This window comes from Trichosurus vulpecula, chromosome 7 (genome assembly GCF_011100635.1).
Source record: "Trichosurus vulpecula isolate mTriVul1 chromosome 7, mTriVul1.pri, whole genome shotgun sequence".
NCBI lineage: Eukaryota > Metazoa > Chordata > Mammalia > Diprotodontia > Phalangeridae > Trichosurus > Trichosurus vulpecula.
The window spans coordinates 157,582,453-157,600,413 of NC_050579.1; the positions used below are offsets into that span (position 1 = coordinate 157,582,453).

The 17,961-nt window shown below is 39.2% G+C and overlaps 1 protein-coding gene across 1 annotated transcript in view; it reads right to left on the reverse strand.

The window, feature by feature from the left end:
* LOC118857688 overlaps positions 1–17,961 on the reverse strand; it is a 202,180-nt gene that overhangs the window by 4,155 nt on the left and 180,064 nt on the right. Inside the window, 9 exon segments of the mRNA XM_036768262.1 lie at positions 3,575–3,695; positions 6,857–7,066; positions 9,986–10,138; positions 10,869–11,000; positions 11,256–11,408; positions 12,236–12,403; positions 12,977–13,030; positions 14,927–15,076; positions 17,032–17,141. Coding sequence (XP_036624157.1) covers positions 3,575–3,695; positions 6,857–7,066; positions 9,986–10,138; positions 10,869–11,000; positions 11,256–11,408; positions 12,236–12,403; positions 12,977–13,030; positions 14,927–15,076; positions 17,032–17,141 — 1,251 coding nt within the window.

A 17,961-nucleotide genomic window follows, 5' to 3' on the forward strand; every position in this document is an offset into this window, starting at 1 on the left:
GGACCAGGTGTGAGACAGAGGGAAAAATCTGGTGGCTAATTGGATATGTAGGGTAAGGGAGAGTGATATCCTGAGGACTATGAACTGTGGTTGTGAACCTGGACAACTACAGCGACAGCAGTGCTCAAAAGTCATGAAGTATGGAAGAGGGGTGGGTTTAGGGGGAAAGAGAATGAGTTTTGTTTTGGAAAAGTTGAATTTAAGTAGATATCAAACTGGTTCATCCGGTTCGAAATGTCCAATAGACAGTTGGTGATGCAGGAGTGGAGGTCAAGAGAGACAGATTAGAAATATGGATCTGGGAGTTATCTGCATAGAGTTGATAATGAAACTCAGCTTAGTTACAAAACTGGGCACCTTTTACCAATGTTTTGAAGCTGTGGATGCAAATAAAATCAGAATAATAGCCCTTCATTTTCTTTCTTCCTTTGTAACCGTCAAGAACTCAGTAAGATACCAGTACATCCTGTGTCAACTCTTCCCTCCTATCCCCCCACCCCAACCCCCTGAAATCTTCAATGGCTCCCACTGCCTATTGGATAAAATACAAAATCCTATCCTGACATTTAAAGCCCCACAAAGTTTGGCTTCCACTTGACTTTCCAGGCTTATTTCATATTAATACCCTCCTTATCTTCCCCTGATAGAATCCTTAGTTTTCTTTAATGTACAGCTCTGGTACTATCTCTCACAAGAGGCCTTTCTCAATTCCTGCCCCACAATTAGCAGTCTCTCCCTCTTGAAATTACTTTGTTTTTACTTATTCACATCTTATATACCCTCTGTACAATGTACACCTCTTGAGAGCCACGGTTATTTTGTTTATGTCTTTGCATCTCCAATACCTAGTGTATGGTCGATTCTTAATAATAATTCCTGAATTGAATCCATGTTTTGTGTATTGGACCCTCAGAGTATAGACCAGCTAGGAACCCTCTGTCAATCATACCTGTGACTAGTTCCGGAACAGATGCCTGCAATGCTTGCTTTTCTTTTTGATCCCATGGCTCTTTGGAATACGGAATGCCAAGAATGGAATCACCCAAAGTGGTGACTTACAGAAGGTAGCACCTTTGGCTACTTATCACTTAGCTGGGGGAAAGAGGAAAAAAAGCGAGGCCTTCCCTAAAGTACTGATTACATTCTATGGTGGTAAGGGAGTGATTTCCAATTTTGGAAAAAAAGTCCTCACTTCTATCATAGTTTATATATGTAAACCCTCAAGACCAGGGATTTTTAAGTGTTTTTGTGTGTGTCATTAACTCCTGTGGAGTCTGGTAAAACCTATGGACCTCATGTCAATAATTTTATGGTGCTTAAAATAAAATACATAGGAATACAAAAGAAATGAATTACATTGAAATATAGTTATCAAAATATATTTTTTGAAGTTCAAGGATCCCAGGTTAAGAATCCCTGCTTTAGACTACAAACTCATTCTATCTTCCTCTACTGTGACCTACTTTTTTTGTTATAAAAGATATTTACACTGTGTTCCTATTTATAATTCTTTTCTAACTACTTAAACAATTTCACAAAGTTCATAATCCACTTTTCTCACAATAAGGCATTAATTAGCTTTTGCTCCATTAAAAAGTCTAGGTCATGTGAATTGACAGAAAACAGCCCTAAGAGCAGTGGTTGGTATGGAAGTAAGAAAAAAGATGACAAAGGGGCAGGTGTTAGGGAAAGGAACGTCTGAGAAGGCAGTAGTGCTCCGCCAGCCAGTAACAGTCCTTTTCTGTCTCGACTGTTAGCAGTGATGCTAACTCCTGGAGGGGGAGGGTAGGTACAGAGGCACTGGGGGCCTGGTAGAGAATTTGGCCTGAATGCTCCATGGAAAAGGTACTGAAGACAAATTAGGAAGGAATAAACAGTTTGTTACTACTTGTAGGAAGAAGTAAAAGCGAAGGTTGTATAGAGTAGGTATTTAACAAATGTTTGGATTCAATTGAAAACAACCAGGTACTATTTCTATCTCATTTTTATCCCTGTGTTTGTTTTAGAGACAGTTTTATTCTGATTCCTCAGCTATATTCTCTCGAAGGGTAAGATGATGGTTTTGCTTTCTGCTCCCTCCCAACCTTTGTGGACCAATGGTACATTCTCCTAAAGAGATATAAATGTTTCAGCATTTTTCAAAGGACACCCAGCAGATCAAAAAGCTACTCCTACCTCAGACATTCAGACAGACACTTCAACACAGGTCAAATCTATGGTCTCCAACCAGCTCTTTTCTCAGACACCCTCAGAACCTCAAAGCCAAGTTACTACATGGTTGAATTCCTTTCAATCCCCAAGTTCTACTGGAAATGATCACAGGAGGAGAGAATATAATTTCTTATTTTTTTTCTGCCTCCTCATGTCTTCACTGAGTAATCCCAGGGGATGTGAACTTGTCCATGCATCTTAAAATCACATTTGTTAGGCATGCATATGTTTTAAAAAGTAGTGAAAATGTACAGAGATAAAGCATTAAATACATATTTATGTAAAACACAGAAGTAAAACCAAACCTGAGCTTTCTCTTTTGAGGAGGGCATAGTGGTCTGTGTCTCATTTCATACATGTAAGGGGACTACTGGTGAGGCGATTCCTTCTACCAATACAGATTGTCAGTGGTTCTACAATTTATCGTTTTGTGAGTTACCTCTGGTACTAAGAAGGTAAAGCCCATATGTCAAAGGTTGGACTTGGACTCAGGTTTTCCTAGTACCATGGCCAGCTCTCCAGCCACTTAGACCATAATACTTCACCAATGTTCCATATTTATCTTTAAAATAGGCATATGTTTAGTACATTTATCTAGCATGTTTATAGTCACAAAATGTTGGTGCTTAGAATAATAATAGAAGACTTCATAATTAATATTAATTAATAATAGAATAATAATCCTTTTATTTTATAGAGGAGGTAATTGAGGGCCAGAGAGGTCATAAGGTCATAGATTAGGAAGAGACTTTTATGGATTCTCTAGTATACCCATTCTATTCCATTTTATGAATGAAGTAACAGGACCTGAATGACCAAATTCCTGGACTGCCAGACAGTGTTCTTTCCAATGTGCATTCCCTAGCAGTATTACTAACATACATTGGCCTACTTTTTGGATAGTCCCTAAAAGTGCCATAACAGCCATTTTGGTTAGTGTTTTGACATGGCTGGCATATCACCTCCCCGAGCTTCATTTTCTTCATCTGTAAAATTAGAGGATTTTTTTTCAGATATTCTCTGATGTACCTTACAGTTCTAGATCTATAATTCTGTGGTCTCAAATTCAAGAACCTTAATGGATTTGGAAAGCAACCTACCATTAATCAGAGCTAGACATTCATTTCATTTCCAGCTTTCCAAGGATAGAAATTTGATTTTATAGAACCAAATCTTCTTTAAATACTACTTCATATAATAAAATGTAAACTGTTATATAATAAAATTCACCATAAGGGAACCTTAACCAAAAAAAAAGTGTGACTGTATAAAAGAAAAGCCTTGTATTTGACTTTCCTGCTCAGGTGCTTGATTTACTTTAAAATCAGGTTTTTCTGGTAGCAAAAAAAATGCTATTTCTTACCTCCCGGTGAATTTATTTGGATTGATGCACTTTCGATATGATAAAGCTGACTCTGCAGTTCATCCACTCGCTGGAATGCATCCAACTTTAAACTTCGTTCTTGGGCAAGTTGGCTTCTTATCTGATAAAATGAGATAAATCACATAAATGTGTGTTTTATGGGAAATATTGTTCACAGGAATACATTTTTTCACTTGCAGTTCTCATTTAGTTAGTAAGCAAGTATTCATAAAAATTCCTTTGGGCTGGGATCCACACACATGCCTTTCAGTGGGTAAGTTCCCTAGGACATTTAGAAGCAGAAGAACAATGCAATGTCCTTACAATGCAGTGGTTGGGATGGGTATGCCATAATTGGAGTGGATACAATGGAATGGATAAAACCACTAGTGTCTGCTGATTTCTGTGGTTGCCTTTGGCTTTCTATTTGACTGCAGAGATGATGGGTTTGGGATTTTTTTTAGTAGTACCTCAAAAATGCTTGAATTAGTAGAGACAGTGTTTAAACATCACAATGTTTAGTGATTTCTGGTATGTGCTTGGCACTGTAGTAGGTACCCAGTAGCTGGGTACCCAGCTTGCCCAATCACAGTCATAGGATTGAAAAGCTCATGACAGGTTAGTGGCTCTTTCTCTGGAATAAGCAGAGAACTAGGTCACCTAAAGGATGCATATCTACCAGTGTTTGCTGCTGGCTTCTGCATTTACTCCAAGGATTCTGATACAAGGTTCTCACATTATTCCCTTTCCAGCTTAGCTACACTAAATAAACAATTCTGATGCCAACGGATGTAGTAATGAAAGTGAGAAACAAGTGAAAAGTTAATGAAAATAAGTAATATTTGTCCTTGCAAAGAATAGTTGACTGTTTCCCTATACCAGATTCTAAGGTCTAAGTATAATTTTACACTCATCATAATGAACTTGACACATCTCTTGAAGAGACTTGTCCGGAGAAACAAGGAGGTATTTTTGTTCAACAATGTAACATCCTGCAAGTTTTCATTTAATATATAAAGTCAAAGGAAATTATGGTCAAAGATTCCTCATGCTGCTGCTGCTCTGAACTGATTAGAAACAGCATCCTTCCCTGTCCTTTTAACTTCGTCTATCTTTTACCTGGTGTAAATCATAGCATCGCCTTTAAATCCCCAAAGTCTCTCTTCCTTCTATGGAGCTGCTGTTAAGGGTGAGACCCCCTGACGTAGTAGGGTTTAAGGACTGGAAAGAGATCATCACCTCACTGCCTACCAGACTGACCAAGCAAGCTACCTACTCTTTCCTGTAACCCACTTTCAAAGCCCTTTTGATACCTTGGTGGTATCAACAGTTCCTATGACTGCTCCCATTTTTGTGAGGCATTATTTGAAAGGGCTTGTTGATATTTTCAATTTCTGGTTCAACTCCACCTTTTGTCATTTCTGGCCAATGAGAGGCTGAGTAGCATGAACTAAATATAGCTGTGGATATAGGCCAGAGTGTGTGTGTGTGTGTGTGTGTGTGTGTGTGTGCGTGCGTGCGTGCGTGCGTGCGTGTGTGTGTGTGTGTTAATCACATGACTCAGTGGATTTTGTTGCCCGAATTTCTAGATTAGGGTTTACAACAAGGTCTGGGGGCCAATTAATTCATTTCCTAAAAAGCTGTTGCCATCTTTATACAACCCATTCACAGGCTGAATGAACCACAGGTTCGTGTTGCCTTTTTCCACCTGGATTCTTGCTCAGACTCTTTCACAAAGGCAGAATAATTTGTCCTATCTTTGTTTCTATGCTCTTTAAGACTCCACTGAGAATCCACCTGCCTATATAGAAATAAAGACACTCCTAATACTTCCAGCATGATTTCATTTAGGTACATGCAGTACGGTGAACTGTGTATTTGTAGATATGCTAAATGTTCTTCCATCATCACAAGGGCAAGGTTTGAAGCTAACCCCAGGGGTAATTCCGTTCAACAAACATTAAGTCACTGAGAGATTAGGGGAACTGCCCAGGGTCATACTGCTAGTATTCATTAGAGGCAGGACTTTGAATTTTTGTCCATTTTGCCATGGTTGTACATTTAATAAATGGTCATTGAGTGAATTAATGTAACATTCATATATATTGTAATTTATGCCTATATTAGGAAAGGTGGAAATTCTTATTAAAAATTCCTTTTTTGACTGTACCTATTGAGAAAAGTTTATCTATTTCGCTATCTAAATTATTTATGTCAACATAAACTAGAGAAAGCTTTGACGTCATCACTGGTTTGCTCTCCCTCCTAGGATTCTGCATTTCAACTCATAACAAAGATTTTGAAGATCTAGTTCTCAAGCTTTCATGTTAATATTTACTCTTATAATATCTTAGTTTTCATAAAGCAAATAAGAAAATTCTGTTTTTCTTCCTAATATGATTTTTATCAATGATATATTGTCACCTATTTGGGGAATATCTTTTTTAAAAGCCTTTTTCTTCCTAACTGTTCATTAGCTTTATTCCTAAAATTCACTATCTTTAATTTTATTTCTATGTCTTGGTATAGAAATATCTTAATTATTTCTTATCTTTAGCAATATTTTCCTTATGATCATCTTCATGGGTGGGATAAAATCACAGGTACTAATTTAATTTTATTGTTCTGTTCCTTTTATGATCTCTCACTTTTTATTTCCTTGTCAGCTTAAACTCTTTGGTCTCCCTATAGGTTCTCCATAAATTGATACCCATGGTCTTCTATCATATCCTACTGGTCCTAATTTTGCCACCAATTAACAGTATGATCTTGGGCAAATTGCTTAAACTCCCCATGCTTGTTTAATTATCTAGTCTAATCCCTTCATTTCTCATGATCAGTGATCCTTCCAGACCCCAAATTGTAAGATCTGTGAGCTTTTTGTGGTGCTATGTATTTTGTATAAGTATATACAACTCTCTTACCCCCACCCCTGCTGCCTTTTCTTTCATTTTTGCCTCTGTATTTCCTATATTTCTGTGGGATCTCCCAAACTACTTACTCTGATTCAGGAGTCATAGGATCTGGGTTTATTAGATTGACTCTGATGCTATTTGACCTCAATTTCTTCAATTGTAGAACCAAATATGTTGAAAATAGGTCTTTAAGCCCTTTTAGCTCTAGACCCACGATCAAAAGCTCCTGTGAAATATTTTTTTAATCATTAAATGTGTCCAGGGGCATAAGAGGGTTATGCGAAAAGTCCAAAGTACAAAGAAAAACATTCTTGATAATACACCTTAAGGCCTTTTTTAGTGGCCCTCTCCTCTGATTTGACGTTACCTGTTGGATTTCTTTCTTAATTTTCTTTTGTTGGAGTTGGCTCATCTTAGAAGATCTTTCTGCTTCCTCAGTGAGAAGATAGAGCCTTTGTTCTTTCTTCTCTATGTCCTCCAAGAGTTTCTCCATGCTGGATGTTTTTATTACATCCAATTGTTGCCTACTTAGAGTTTCATGGGTCATTTTGTATTCAAATTCTTTCAACAACTGTTTCTAAATCAGGGAAATACAAAGCATGATTGAAAATGGCTGTAAAAAGAGTAACCTTTGCCAACTCTACAGAAAACCTAGAGCTGGTGCATGCCTGCATTTGCTAGTTGGCAGCTGAACAAGAATATACCGTTGGACTCAAAATTCAAGGTGTACATTGAAGGAATTTTCTCTCTCCAGTTCACAGGATCATAGTTCTCCAGTTTACAAGTTGTACCTTTCTGTGGTCTTGTCATTTCATTCAGTTATTATCAGGAGGGCAACACAAGTATTAATTTTGTCACTCAATAACATAGGATCTGAATAAGCATTTGATGAAAAATAAAAGGAAAATTATGTCGTGGCAATCAAACACTCACTCACTTGTGTGAGTTGTGTCTGACTCTCCATGACCCCATTTGGCATTTTCTTAGTAAAGATACTAGACTAGAGTGGTTTGCCATTTCCTTCTCCAGCTCATTTTACAGATGAGACAACTGAAGCAAACAGAGTTAAGTGATTGTTGCAACAATTTGGATAGCAGCTGCTGTGGGGGTGAAAGACCAACAAGCCTAGCAACAAGAATGCTGCCAGCACAGGTTCTTTTGATCTGCTTTACTAAGGAAAGCAACGTTAAGGGGTTAACAATCTTATTTTAATCCAACATACAAATATCATTCACTTAGTTCAGGGGGAGAAGCCAGCACTCTGAACTTCAGAGCAAATACAAACAAATTACAAAGATACATTATAAACAGACCAAATACAATTCATAGTTACCAAGAAAGCATCAGCATCTGGGTTTACAAGCTGGAGGCCTCTTAACTACAGCTGCCCAGAGTCTCCACATCAACACACCTCTAAGAGTGAGAGCCCCCAGCAAATAGCTCTGTTCTCTCTTTTTATACAGTCTTTGGATGTCATCAAACGTCATCCGAGTGACCAGAATTTAGGCACCTACTATTGGCTCTGGTCTTAGCAACTCCCCTTAGGATCCTGAGGGTTTTATGCCCGCATAGGCTTAGCACCTAGTAATTAGGGGTTTGGGCCTGGGGCTTTGCACCTAGTAAGACTCAATCAAAGAGACTTAATTTATCATTCTAAAACATAAAGTCCCACCTTAGTTAACAATGCAGTGACTCACCCAGGGTCACACATCTAGGAAATATCTGAGGGCAGATTTAAACTCAAATGGATGAATCTTCCTGATTTCAAGCCCAGTGCTTTCTCCACTACGCCAGCTAGCTGCCCGCCAATCAAACAGTATAATAGCAAATCTGTGGTATTTAATAGAGTCTAGTCTACCTTTAAAATTCCAGAAGCTGACAGCTATATGTTGGTGAAATTAGAGTTTAAACTCTGTAATGAATATTATATGCTTCCATTTTCAGTAATCAACAAGCATTTATTAAGCATCGTGATAGGTATGGGGGATAAAAGGACAAATGAAACAGTCCTTACCCTCAGGAAAGTTGCATTCTATAGAAGACAACATGTATACATATAAGTGCAAAACAAATATGTACGAAGTAAATACAAGGTAATTTTCAGTGGGGAGCAGCTGGGTATATAAGGAATGATCTCATGTCATCTTTGAGCTGAACTCAGGAGGGAACTTGAGATTCTAAGAGACAGAGGAGAACAGGGTGTCCAGATCATGTGTGGGGTTTTAAGAAGTATGCAGATATGGGGTATGTGCAAATATACAGAAATGGGAAGTGGAATGTCGTGTGAAGAATAGAAGGAAGGCTGCTTTAGCTGACCTGAAGAGTGCATAAAATGGATAACCTCAATCATAGATAATGAGAAATGGATGGAAATTATGGAAACCAGGATGATGCACTCACTGTCCTTAGCAGCAGGAGAGCATGAAGGACTGGGAGTGTTAATCTTGGCTCTGCTTCTAAGTCTCTGAATAACTCTGTGTAAGTCAGGTTCTTGTTGTTACAATAAGAAAAAGAGTGAAAATCTACCTCTGCAAAATTTCGTGACTGGCAATGCTAAGTACTATGTAGTCAACCCAATTTCCATAGTTAAAGGGATAGCCAAAATGTCAGATATAAAAATGGCTACTTCTCTTTGGCTGTGTTTTTCTACTGACATTTTAAATATAGGTGTGCCTAGAGGTGTTTTTTTTAACACTTATTAGTGCCTATTTATATATAGCCTTTTGAGGTTTACAAAGTGTTTTCCTCACAATAACACTTTGAGGTAAGTCTGGTAAGTTATAGTACCATCATTTGGCAGAGAAAGAGACTGTGACTCAAAGGTCAAGTGACTTGCCCAAAGTCACACAGCTAGTACGTGTCAGAGCAAGGATTTGAGCCTAGATCTCTTGACTTCAAGAAAATCATTCTTTCCACTATTCTACTGTCACTTGAAACAAAATACTGAAACAGCCCTATAAGGACCGGACTCAGAGGGCTATAAAGTTGCTCAACTCCTTATCTTGTCCCACTCATTGCTTCATGCCCAGGATGGACAGAATCACTTCTCAGATGGAATGTCTAAAGTTCAGCTGTTTTCTCTAAGCTTGCCTCACATCTTGCTTCTTATTCCTTCCCTGGGCTTTTTTGGCAGAGGATAGAAGGGAAGGGTAATCCCTGTACATTGATTCTTTTTGGCCAAATAGCTGGAATAAGGGACAAGTGCCTTGCGTCCATAATTCCTATCTGGGTCAGAATTAGAAAAGGAAAGAGATGAAGGAATGAGAGGATCTGGGTATTCCCTCCTTCAGGCTATTTCTCTAATGCTAGATACTGTCATTGACTATGCTGTTATAGAACCTTCTAGTGTGCTGTGTATTTCCAATTGATTTGGTATGATGCTTCTGCATAAGTCATAAGTATCCTAAAATGTCAGACCGGAAGATACCTTAAGAAGTCATTGAATCCAGCCCCAGGCAGAGGCCCAGGGAGGGGGCTGTGACAGAGTCCCAGGTACCTGCTTGTCAAGCTGCTTCTCCATCTTCAAATTCTCCGCTTGAGATTTGGCCAGAGCCTTCCTTAAAGCCAGTAATTGTTGTTGCAGTAAAACACTCTTGCGTTCAGCCATTACCTTGATTCTCAAACATTTTTTTTTACTTTGTGTCGCGTCCTATGAATCACCAAACAGATGGTAAGGAAATTTCATTTTAGTATTTTTTATTTTTCCCAAGTTACGTAATCTTTGTCTCTTTGTGCGTCTGTAGAAATGACTCACGTTTCCAGTGCTCAGTATTTACTCTCAGAACCTGTTTCCAGAGTGTGTAAATAATAGGCAGATAAGGATCAATGAAAAATGTGTCCAAATAGTAAATGGAAGTATCCCCAAGTGACTATCAATTGTTGTTTTAAATTTGATGTCCTTTAAAAGATCTTTGTTGTTGTTGTAATTTTACTTTCTTCAAAAAGGACACAGATGAAGCCACTTGAGAAGATACGCATGTGTTGACAACCTCTTGGACAAATAACCTGCTAAACGCTGCTAAAATCTCCCCGTGAATTTCTTCTTTTCTGATCATCTCCAGTCATCCTCTTCACACTCTGATATCAAGCTCTCCAATCTTCTCTCCCTATTATTTGCTGCCTACTGTTTCTTTCCCATTTCTCCTGAGACAATGGTATTTGCTAAGTTTTACATGTTCCTTCCCTTCATGAGTTGAGGACAGGAGATCACTCATGCACTTATCAGACCTCCTTCAGTAAGACTACTGATTTCTACAGAAAAAAGCATTGCCTGCATTTGGTTGATAGCATGATACCTATGGCAGTTGTGAACCAAAAAAAGCAATTCATGCCTCCTCTGCTGTAATGCTTTTAAAGCTTTTTTGCTCAGGCTTGCTCACCTCTTCTGCATTTCTTAGCTGTCTTTGGAGCTGCTCCTGCTGTACGGTTAGTCTCCAGTGGCTCATGGTCTTCATCTTGCACACCAGCTCCTCCAGTCGACCGTTTTCCTCCTGTAGGGCCTGAAGCTGCTCCTGCAAATGAAGGGACAGGATCCCTATTTACTTTCAGGAAAGGTCAAGACTTTTAACTTTCAGTAGCAGACATGGACCTTCCCCAAGAGGACTGTCACAGTCATACATTCAAGACAGAGGGATGAGTAAATAGTGAATGCCATGCTTTTGGAGGAAACACAGGGAAAAGGAACCAAAGTGAGACAAGTGGAGTGAGCTGCAGAGACAAATGCCGGATGAAATATTCAGATCCTTGCACTAAATGAAATCACTTACTTTGGCTAAGTTTTCTTTCAATCCATTAGCAGCTTTGTTGAAGCCAATTTTTTTCTTCAAATCAATCATACTGTCAACCCCTTCTTTTCTCACTTCGCTGATGAGATCACACACTTTCTGGCTCATTTTAAGCTGATGCTCATCCAATTTCTCCTGCCCAAGCAAAGAGTGGTTAATAATGTGTTGCAATTGGGGATTGGGGGGATGGGATGGGTATCTGGCCTTCTCTAGACTGAGCTTTAAATAATGATTTCAGCCAAAAGGCATAATTCATAAGGCATTTTGTATTGTTGTGCATGGGCTAGAGAGCTTGGAGCTTTGAAATTTTTCAGATTTAGACTGAGAATTGGCAAAGACCTTAAAGACCATCTCATCCAACCCCTTCATTTTGCAGAAGAGAGAACCCAGAATCAAAAGTGCCTAAAGTCACATGGAGATTAAGTGACAGAGCCAGGATTCAAGTCCCCTAATACTGGATCCAGGGCTCTTTGCACTGAACCGTTGCAATTTCCTTTTGGCAAAATGTGCCTTCCTGGTTCAGAGGAATCGGTTGAGGAGGCTGCTTATGACTACTGAAGGCTGCCTGGTATTTTGAGTCTGCAAGACTGGCAATTTGGCTTTGCACATAGGCTATGTTCACATACTGGAGTCTGACCCATTCAAAAGCACCTCTATGGACCGATTGTGCCAGACTGGACCAAGAGGCAACAGATTGAATTTTTACAGTGGCCCCTTGGCAATCAGATAGCAGAGAAAGAAAGGGATACCTATGTTTTAAAACAAAAATGGCTCATTATAGGAAATAATATTGTTGATTTCTCTCTGGCAAATAGATTTAGGGGATAGTGTGTTATTAGGCCTAAAATTCTATTAATTTAGCACCTTTTGCTGTAGATAATTCACCTGGGCACTACACTACACCTGGATTGACACAAGGAAACCACTCAAAAATTGTTATTTAGGATCTAAGATATACCTACTTTGATGTGTAAACAGGTTGCAAATAAGGCTCGAACTAAGGCTTCATATTCCTCTTGGACTTCTTTCCTTATCTTTTCCTTGAGGTTGAGACTCTCATCTTCTAGATCTGTGAGTCTGGCTCTGAGAGCAGTGATTTCCAAGATCATATCCTGCACCAGCCCTGCTACCTAGCACAGGACATTTCAAGAAAGGATGATGGCTTAGAAATGCCCAACAGCAGTAACCAAATAGTTTACATAGAGCTGTTTTGTGAACTACAGAAACCAGAGACCTGAGACTAAATGGCCTAATGAAAACCATCTTTTGAACCTTGAATGAACAGGGAGAATTTCCAGTTGTGTAAGATGCCAGACAGAGCTAAGATTACATCTACAGGAGACCAAAATAACCAATCAGTTCAGTGATTTTTTTTTTTTACTGTTGTAAAAACAGTAGCTGTGACTTTGTCTTTCTTTTTTAGTATGTGCATCTCTAAATTGTTTTTCAATTCCTCGGGTCAAATATACACCAGCCTACGTGGTTAGGAAGCCTACTTTCAATGGCCTCCAATGAATGTCACTTGCAGAAGCAAAAGACGACCTGCTATGAGCATTTCTCCACATTTTCTGAGTTACCAAATGCTATTGCATTGTTCTGGTGGTCACCACAGTCCAAGGTGGCACAACTCTACTCAAAAATACCTATTACAGGCCAACCCAGAGAGAAGAGAAATGGAGTTAAGTGAGTGGCATCTAACCAACCTGATGAATATTTTCTTCAGGTGGACTTTGAGCTGTTCTTACTGCATTTAATTCCTGAAACCAAACGATAACAAACAAGTAAAACATCAGGGCAAGAATGGAAGGGTTGGAAGGGGACTCAAAGGTCGCTGAGTTCAACATCCGTAAGATGAAAAAGCTGTAAAATATTGGGGTTGGTCTTTTAAAAAAAGGTACCACTTCTACAATGCTTTAAGGTTTGAAACACACTGTACAAATGTTATCTCATTTTATTTTTTGCAATAGCCTGGGAGGTAGGCACTATTCTGTGGATGAAGAAACTGAGGCAGGCCAAGGTTGAATGACTTGCCCAGGGTCACATAAACAGTGCCCAAGGCTGGATTTGAAGAAAGGTCTCCTTGACTCCAAGTCTAGGGTTCTGTCCACTGTGCCATCTTGCTGCCTATCTGCTACCTTGTTGTTTAAAGACTTCAAAGGCCTCTTCCACCTTCAGATCTATGAGCCTGGGAACCTAACCTGAGACCCAGAGAAAGAAAATCAAATTACCAGGACCACACAGCTAGTTAGCAGCAGAGCTAGGACTAGAATTCGTGTCTCCTAACTCCCAAGTTCATTCTTTTTTCATCATCCCAAACAGCTTCCCAACAGGATGTGCCAACTACAATGGACATCAGAAGAATGTGAGCTTCTTGAGGGCAGGAACTGTTTCCATTTTGTCTTTGTATACCCAGCCCCTGAATATAGTGCTTAACATATAGTGAGTACTCAATAAATGCTTGTTGAGTTGAATTGAAACAAGCAAAGCAGGTAACTTTTTCATTCATTATGGCTGGTTCAAAAAGCCACCAATTCATGCTGCTGACTCCAAGACTTTGCAGAGCACAATGGCCTTGAAGACTTCAGTCTGTGCTTATTGCCTATTTGGTGTCTAGCATTGCCCAGCAACATCATTTTCAATTGTCCTCTCTAGTTGAGGGGAATTATCATGATAATCCAATACAGAAGACAATCCAAAGGTCATTCATATTTGGCTTTTGTATGAATCATTTGAACTTATTTTTTCTGTCATAGATTCATTTTCCTAATTATTTCTTTTTCTTGAAGGAATATTAAAATTTTACCGGCATCTTGTTGTGATGCTATTTGGAACAGATTTGTGTTTAAGATAAAGTGAACTTTCCTGGAACCCTACCATCATATGGCAGTCTCATTTATAAGAGGGCAACTAGGTTGCTCAGTGGATTGTGCTTGGAATTAGGAAGACTCATCTTTCTTGAGTTCAAATCCAGCCTCAGATACTTACTAGTTGTATAGCCCTGGGTAAATCATTTATTCCTCTTTGCCTCAGTTTCCTCATCTGTAAAATGAGCTAGAGAAGGAAATGGCAAACCATTCCAGCATCTTTGCCAAGAAAAGCCCAAAGTAGGGTTACAGAGAGTTAAACATGACTGAAAAACAACTGAAAAAAATAAGAGGTTTTCAGAGCATGAACCCAGAGAGTAGAGTAATACCAAAGTTCATAGGATCTTAGATCTGGATCTGGGAGGGACCCAAGAGGTGATCACAGTAGCTTGACTGGGACTCCAACTCAGGACTTCTGACCCCAAATCCAAAACATGGGCATTTATTTGAAATGCTCAGTACTTCCTGAGGTGTGGCAGAGATAGCAGTTCCACTCCTCACTTCTGCTATTGTTACAACCCAATACTTTCTTCTCACACTCTGTACATTTTTCCATGAGCCCACTCCAAGTGATCCAATATTAATGGTATGAAGTATTGACTCTGCAGCTTAGAGCCCCAGGATTTAAAGAAAACAGATCTACTAAAAAGCAGTATGGAAATGGGATTCAGCACCAGTCATTTCACTGCAGAAAAGCTACTCAGCTATGTTGGCTTTTGCAAGCTAATATATGGTTCCCTTCTTCAAGCCTCTTTCCAAGACAGGGCCCTTCCACTCCCAAGAATATACTTGTTCCTTCTGGTAGAGCATCTGATTGGCTTGCTGCAACAAATTTTCATAAAACATGGAATAGGTCTCAAAGTTGCTGCGTTCTCTGGCCATCACATCACAACCCAGAGAAAGGAGACATGTCTCTAAGTGGTCTTTCTTAAAAGTGATCTGTAAAAGAAAGAGATGATAATTAGCATTTATGAACCTAAGTGTCAAAAGTCTCATCACTGTGGAACATGGTGATGGTACTTACTCTTGGTACTCCTTCTCATGTTTCTCCTCTAGAAGCTTCTAGACTCAGGTCTGGCCCATCAAGCTTCCCTCCTGCCCCCAATGCCTACTTTCCCTTTCACCCTCTTTCTCTGTGAGATCTATACTGCCTTTGAAAAAGACATTAACCCACAGAGGGAAAGCCAATACCTCAAAAGCAGCCTTAGCTCCTGCCCTGGAGAAAAATGGGAACCACAGTTGGAATATGTGTCTGAGCTGCCCTAAGCTAGGCCTATTAATAAGTCTTTTGAATAAACATTTATTAAGTCTTACTATGTGTCACACATTGTGTTAAGCTCTTGGAGATCCAAAAGGAAGCAAAAGAGAGTCTCTGCCTTCAAGGAGCTCACAGCCTAATAGGCATGTTTATAATAAGCCCCACCTCTAACTTTTAAAATGTGGGGTTTTAACTCTGTATTTCAAATCAGAACAATGTCCTGGTATGGCTGGCAATTGATTTGGGCAGGCTTATCTAAGCCAAATGCTATGTTAATGTCAGCAGCGGCAGCTGCTGCTGCTGCTGCTACTGTGGAATGTGGTATGATTCAGGCCTCTTTATATTACCCCCAGCAATACAGTCACATGGAATCTTGAGTGCGAAGATGCATTTCACTTTTCCTTAAAAAAGTCTTTCATCTACATCTATGAATGGAGCGTTAATGAGGGCTGTGTAAGAGTCAAACATATCACAGATACTCTGTGCATGTGTACAAAGACTTCTGAGACTACAGCTTTATTGTTAACTCATTTCTTGAATATATTCTTCTGGGAATTACCTTTCCATTCTTCAACTTGTCTTCCTTTTCATGTTGGACCTGCTGTTGTCTTTTATACCACACTGGTCAAATCTAAGAGGGCAGTTTTCTCTCTCACCGTTACTTCCTCTTAATTGGATTTACCAACTTCCAGGCAAATATATTTCTACTAATCTCTCCAAGGTATACTTCTGCTAAGTACCAAGATCCTTATATAGGGTGTGCCCCTGCACCGAATCTTAGAGCAGTTTTGGAGTTTCTTAAAACAGCTCTAAGACTTTTGGGGATACGCTATATTTTAAACTCTAGCCTAGAAATTAAAATTCCATCCTAACACGATCTTCTCAGCCAGAAGTTATTCCCCAAATCTGCCTGAATCCCTCTCCTTCATTTGGCAGTGGTGATGAAAACACTACCTGTGGCCACAAGGTCTTCTGTTCTGCCTGGGACTTAATACATACAGGTATTATCATTCCCATTTTACAGATGAGAAACTGAGGCTGGGAGAATAAGTAACTTGCACATGGTCATATATATTAAGTGTCAGAGGCAAAATTTGGACCCACGTTCTCCCTTGACACCAACCCTAACCTTACCCACAATTTCTACATTTTCCCTGGTGGTTACCATTTGACCTGATGTGAATCTTCAAAAGGAGATATGGGTTGTCAAGTCTGACATCTCTTGGGAAGTGCCTGAGAAGACAGCAGACCTCTACATTTGACCAGTTATTCGTATGTATAGTGGCTCAATATGCAAATAATCTCTTTCACCCTACTGTTCTCCACCAATTCTCCTGAACCAGGACAGCACATTTCACCAAAAAGAAGCCCGTTCAAACCTCTGAGATCTGTGGTTAGTTACAAAAACTTGATCAAATCTGAAGCTGGTCAACATATATCATCAATTTTCACCCATTTTTTGGGTTAGAAATGGAATATTTAAAATAGAAAAAAAAAACCCAGAATGAGGGCCATTTGATTGTTTTGATACAGCTCTACCTCATTATTAATATCGCCATTCTAAGACAAAACATAACACTGGGGAGGTCACTGTATTTAAAGAGGTTGAATAGAATCTGGTTAAGTGAATACATACCTCCAGCTCACCATCTTGGTAACTTTCCATTAACCGCTGCATAAAAATTTCAACTATTTGTGGCCTTACAATGGACACATTTTCTTTCATAACTTGGTGTTTCCAGAGCTCTAAGGAGGAAAAATATAACACCCCCGCGGAAAAATCCATCATTGTCAATACAAATCAAACAAAGCATTTTTTCCGTTAAATAGTAATAATACTGGCATTATCTTCTCAAAGGTAGTGAATCCAGAACACAATGACACAGTGATTTAGCCTTCTAATCCCAGCATAGTATCTTGAATGTTATAGGCACTTAAATGTTTGGTGAAATGAAGTGGAATTTTTTAGGGGAGGCAGGGGGAAGGGGAAAGGGTTGGCCTTTAGGAAAAAGGTCTTTTATTCCAGTGAAAAATTAATGTTCCCATGGTTCAAGATATGGATATTGTGAATCATGCATATACTTTTGACTACTTCAGAAGTAAAAAGAGATTATCTGTCCTCACCATGGCATAGTGGATAGAGTGTTGGACTTGGAAGCTCTGGGTTCAGATCCTGTTTCTGAGACTTAATGTGTGACCAACAATCATTTAACCTCTTTAAGTCTTAGGAGACTTCCTAAAGACTTCTCTACCAAGTTATAGATAGGTTTCAATGTGAGATGTGCAAGTAGAGAAAGTTTCCACACTGAAGAAACTGCAGATCCTTGATGCACTTACATATTTGTCCATACACACCTATGTTTCTTTTAAAAATTATTTTGAACCACATAGTTTAGACTCTCATTCTTACCTATGGAATCATCTTGGAGACCAAGAGTAAAGAGGTCAAGTAATTGCATTTATACAAGAAGGAGGGTAAAGAGAATAGAAAGATAAAGTAGGTCATGACCAGTGTCCTGGAGTTAGTGACTTTTATCAGCGCAGGTCCTTTCTATGCTGACATAAA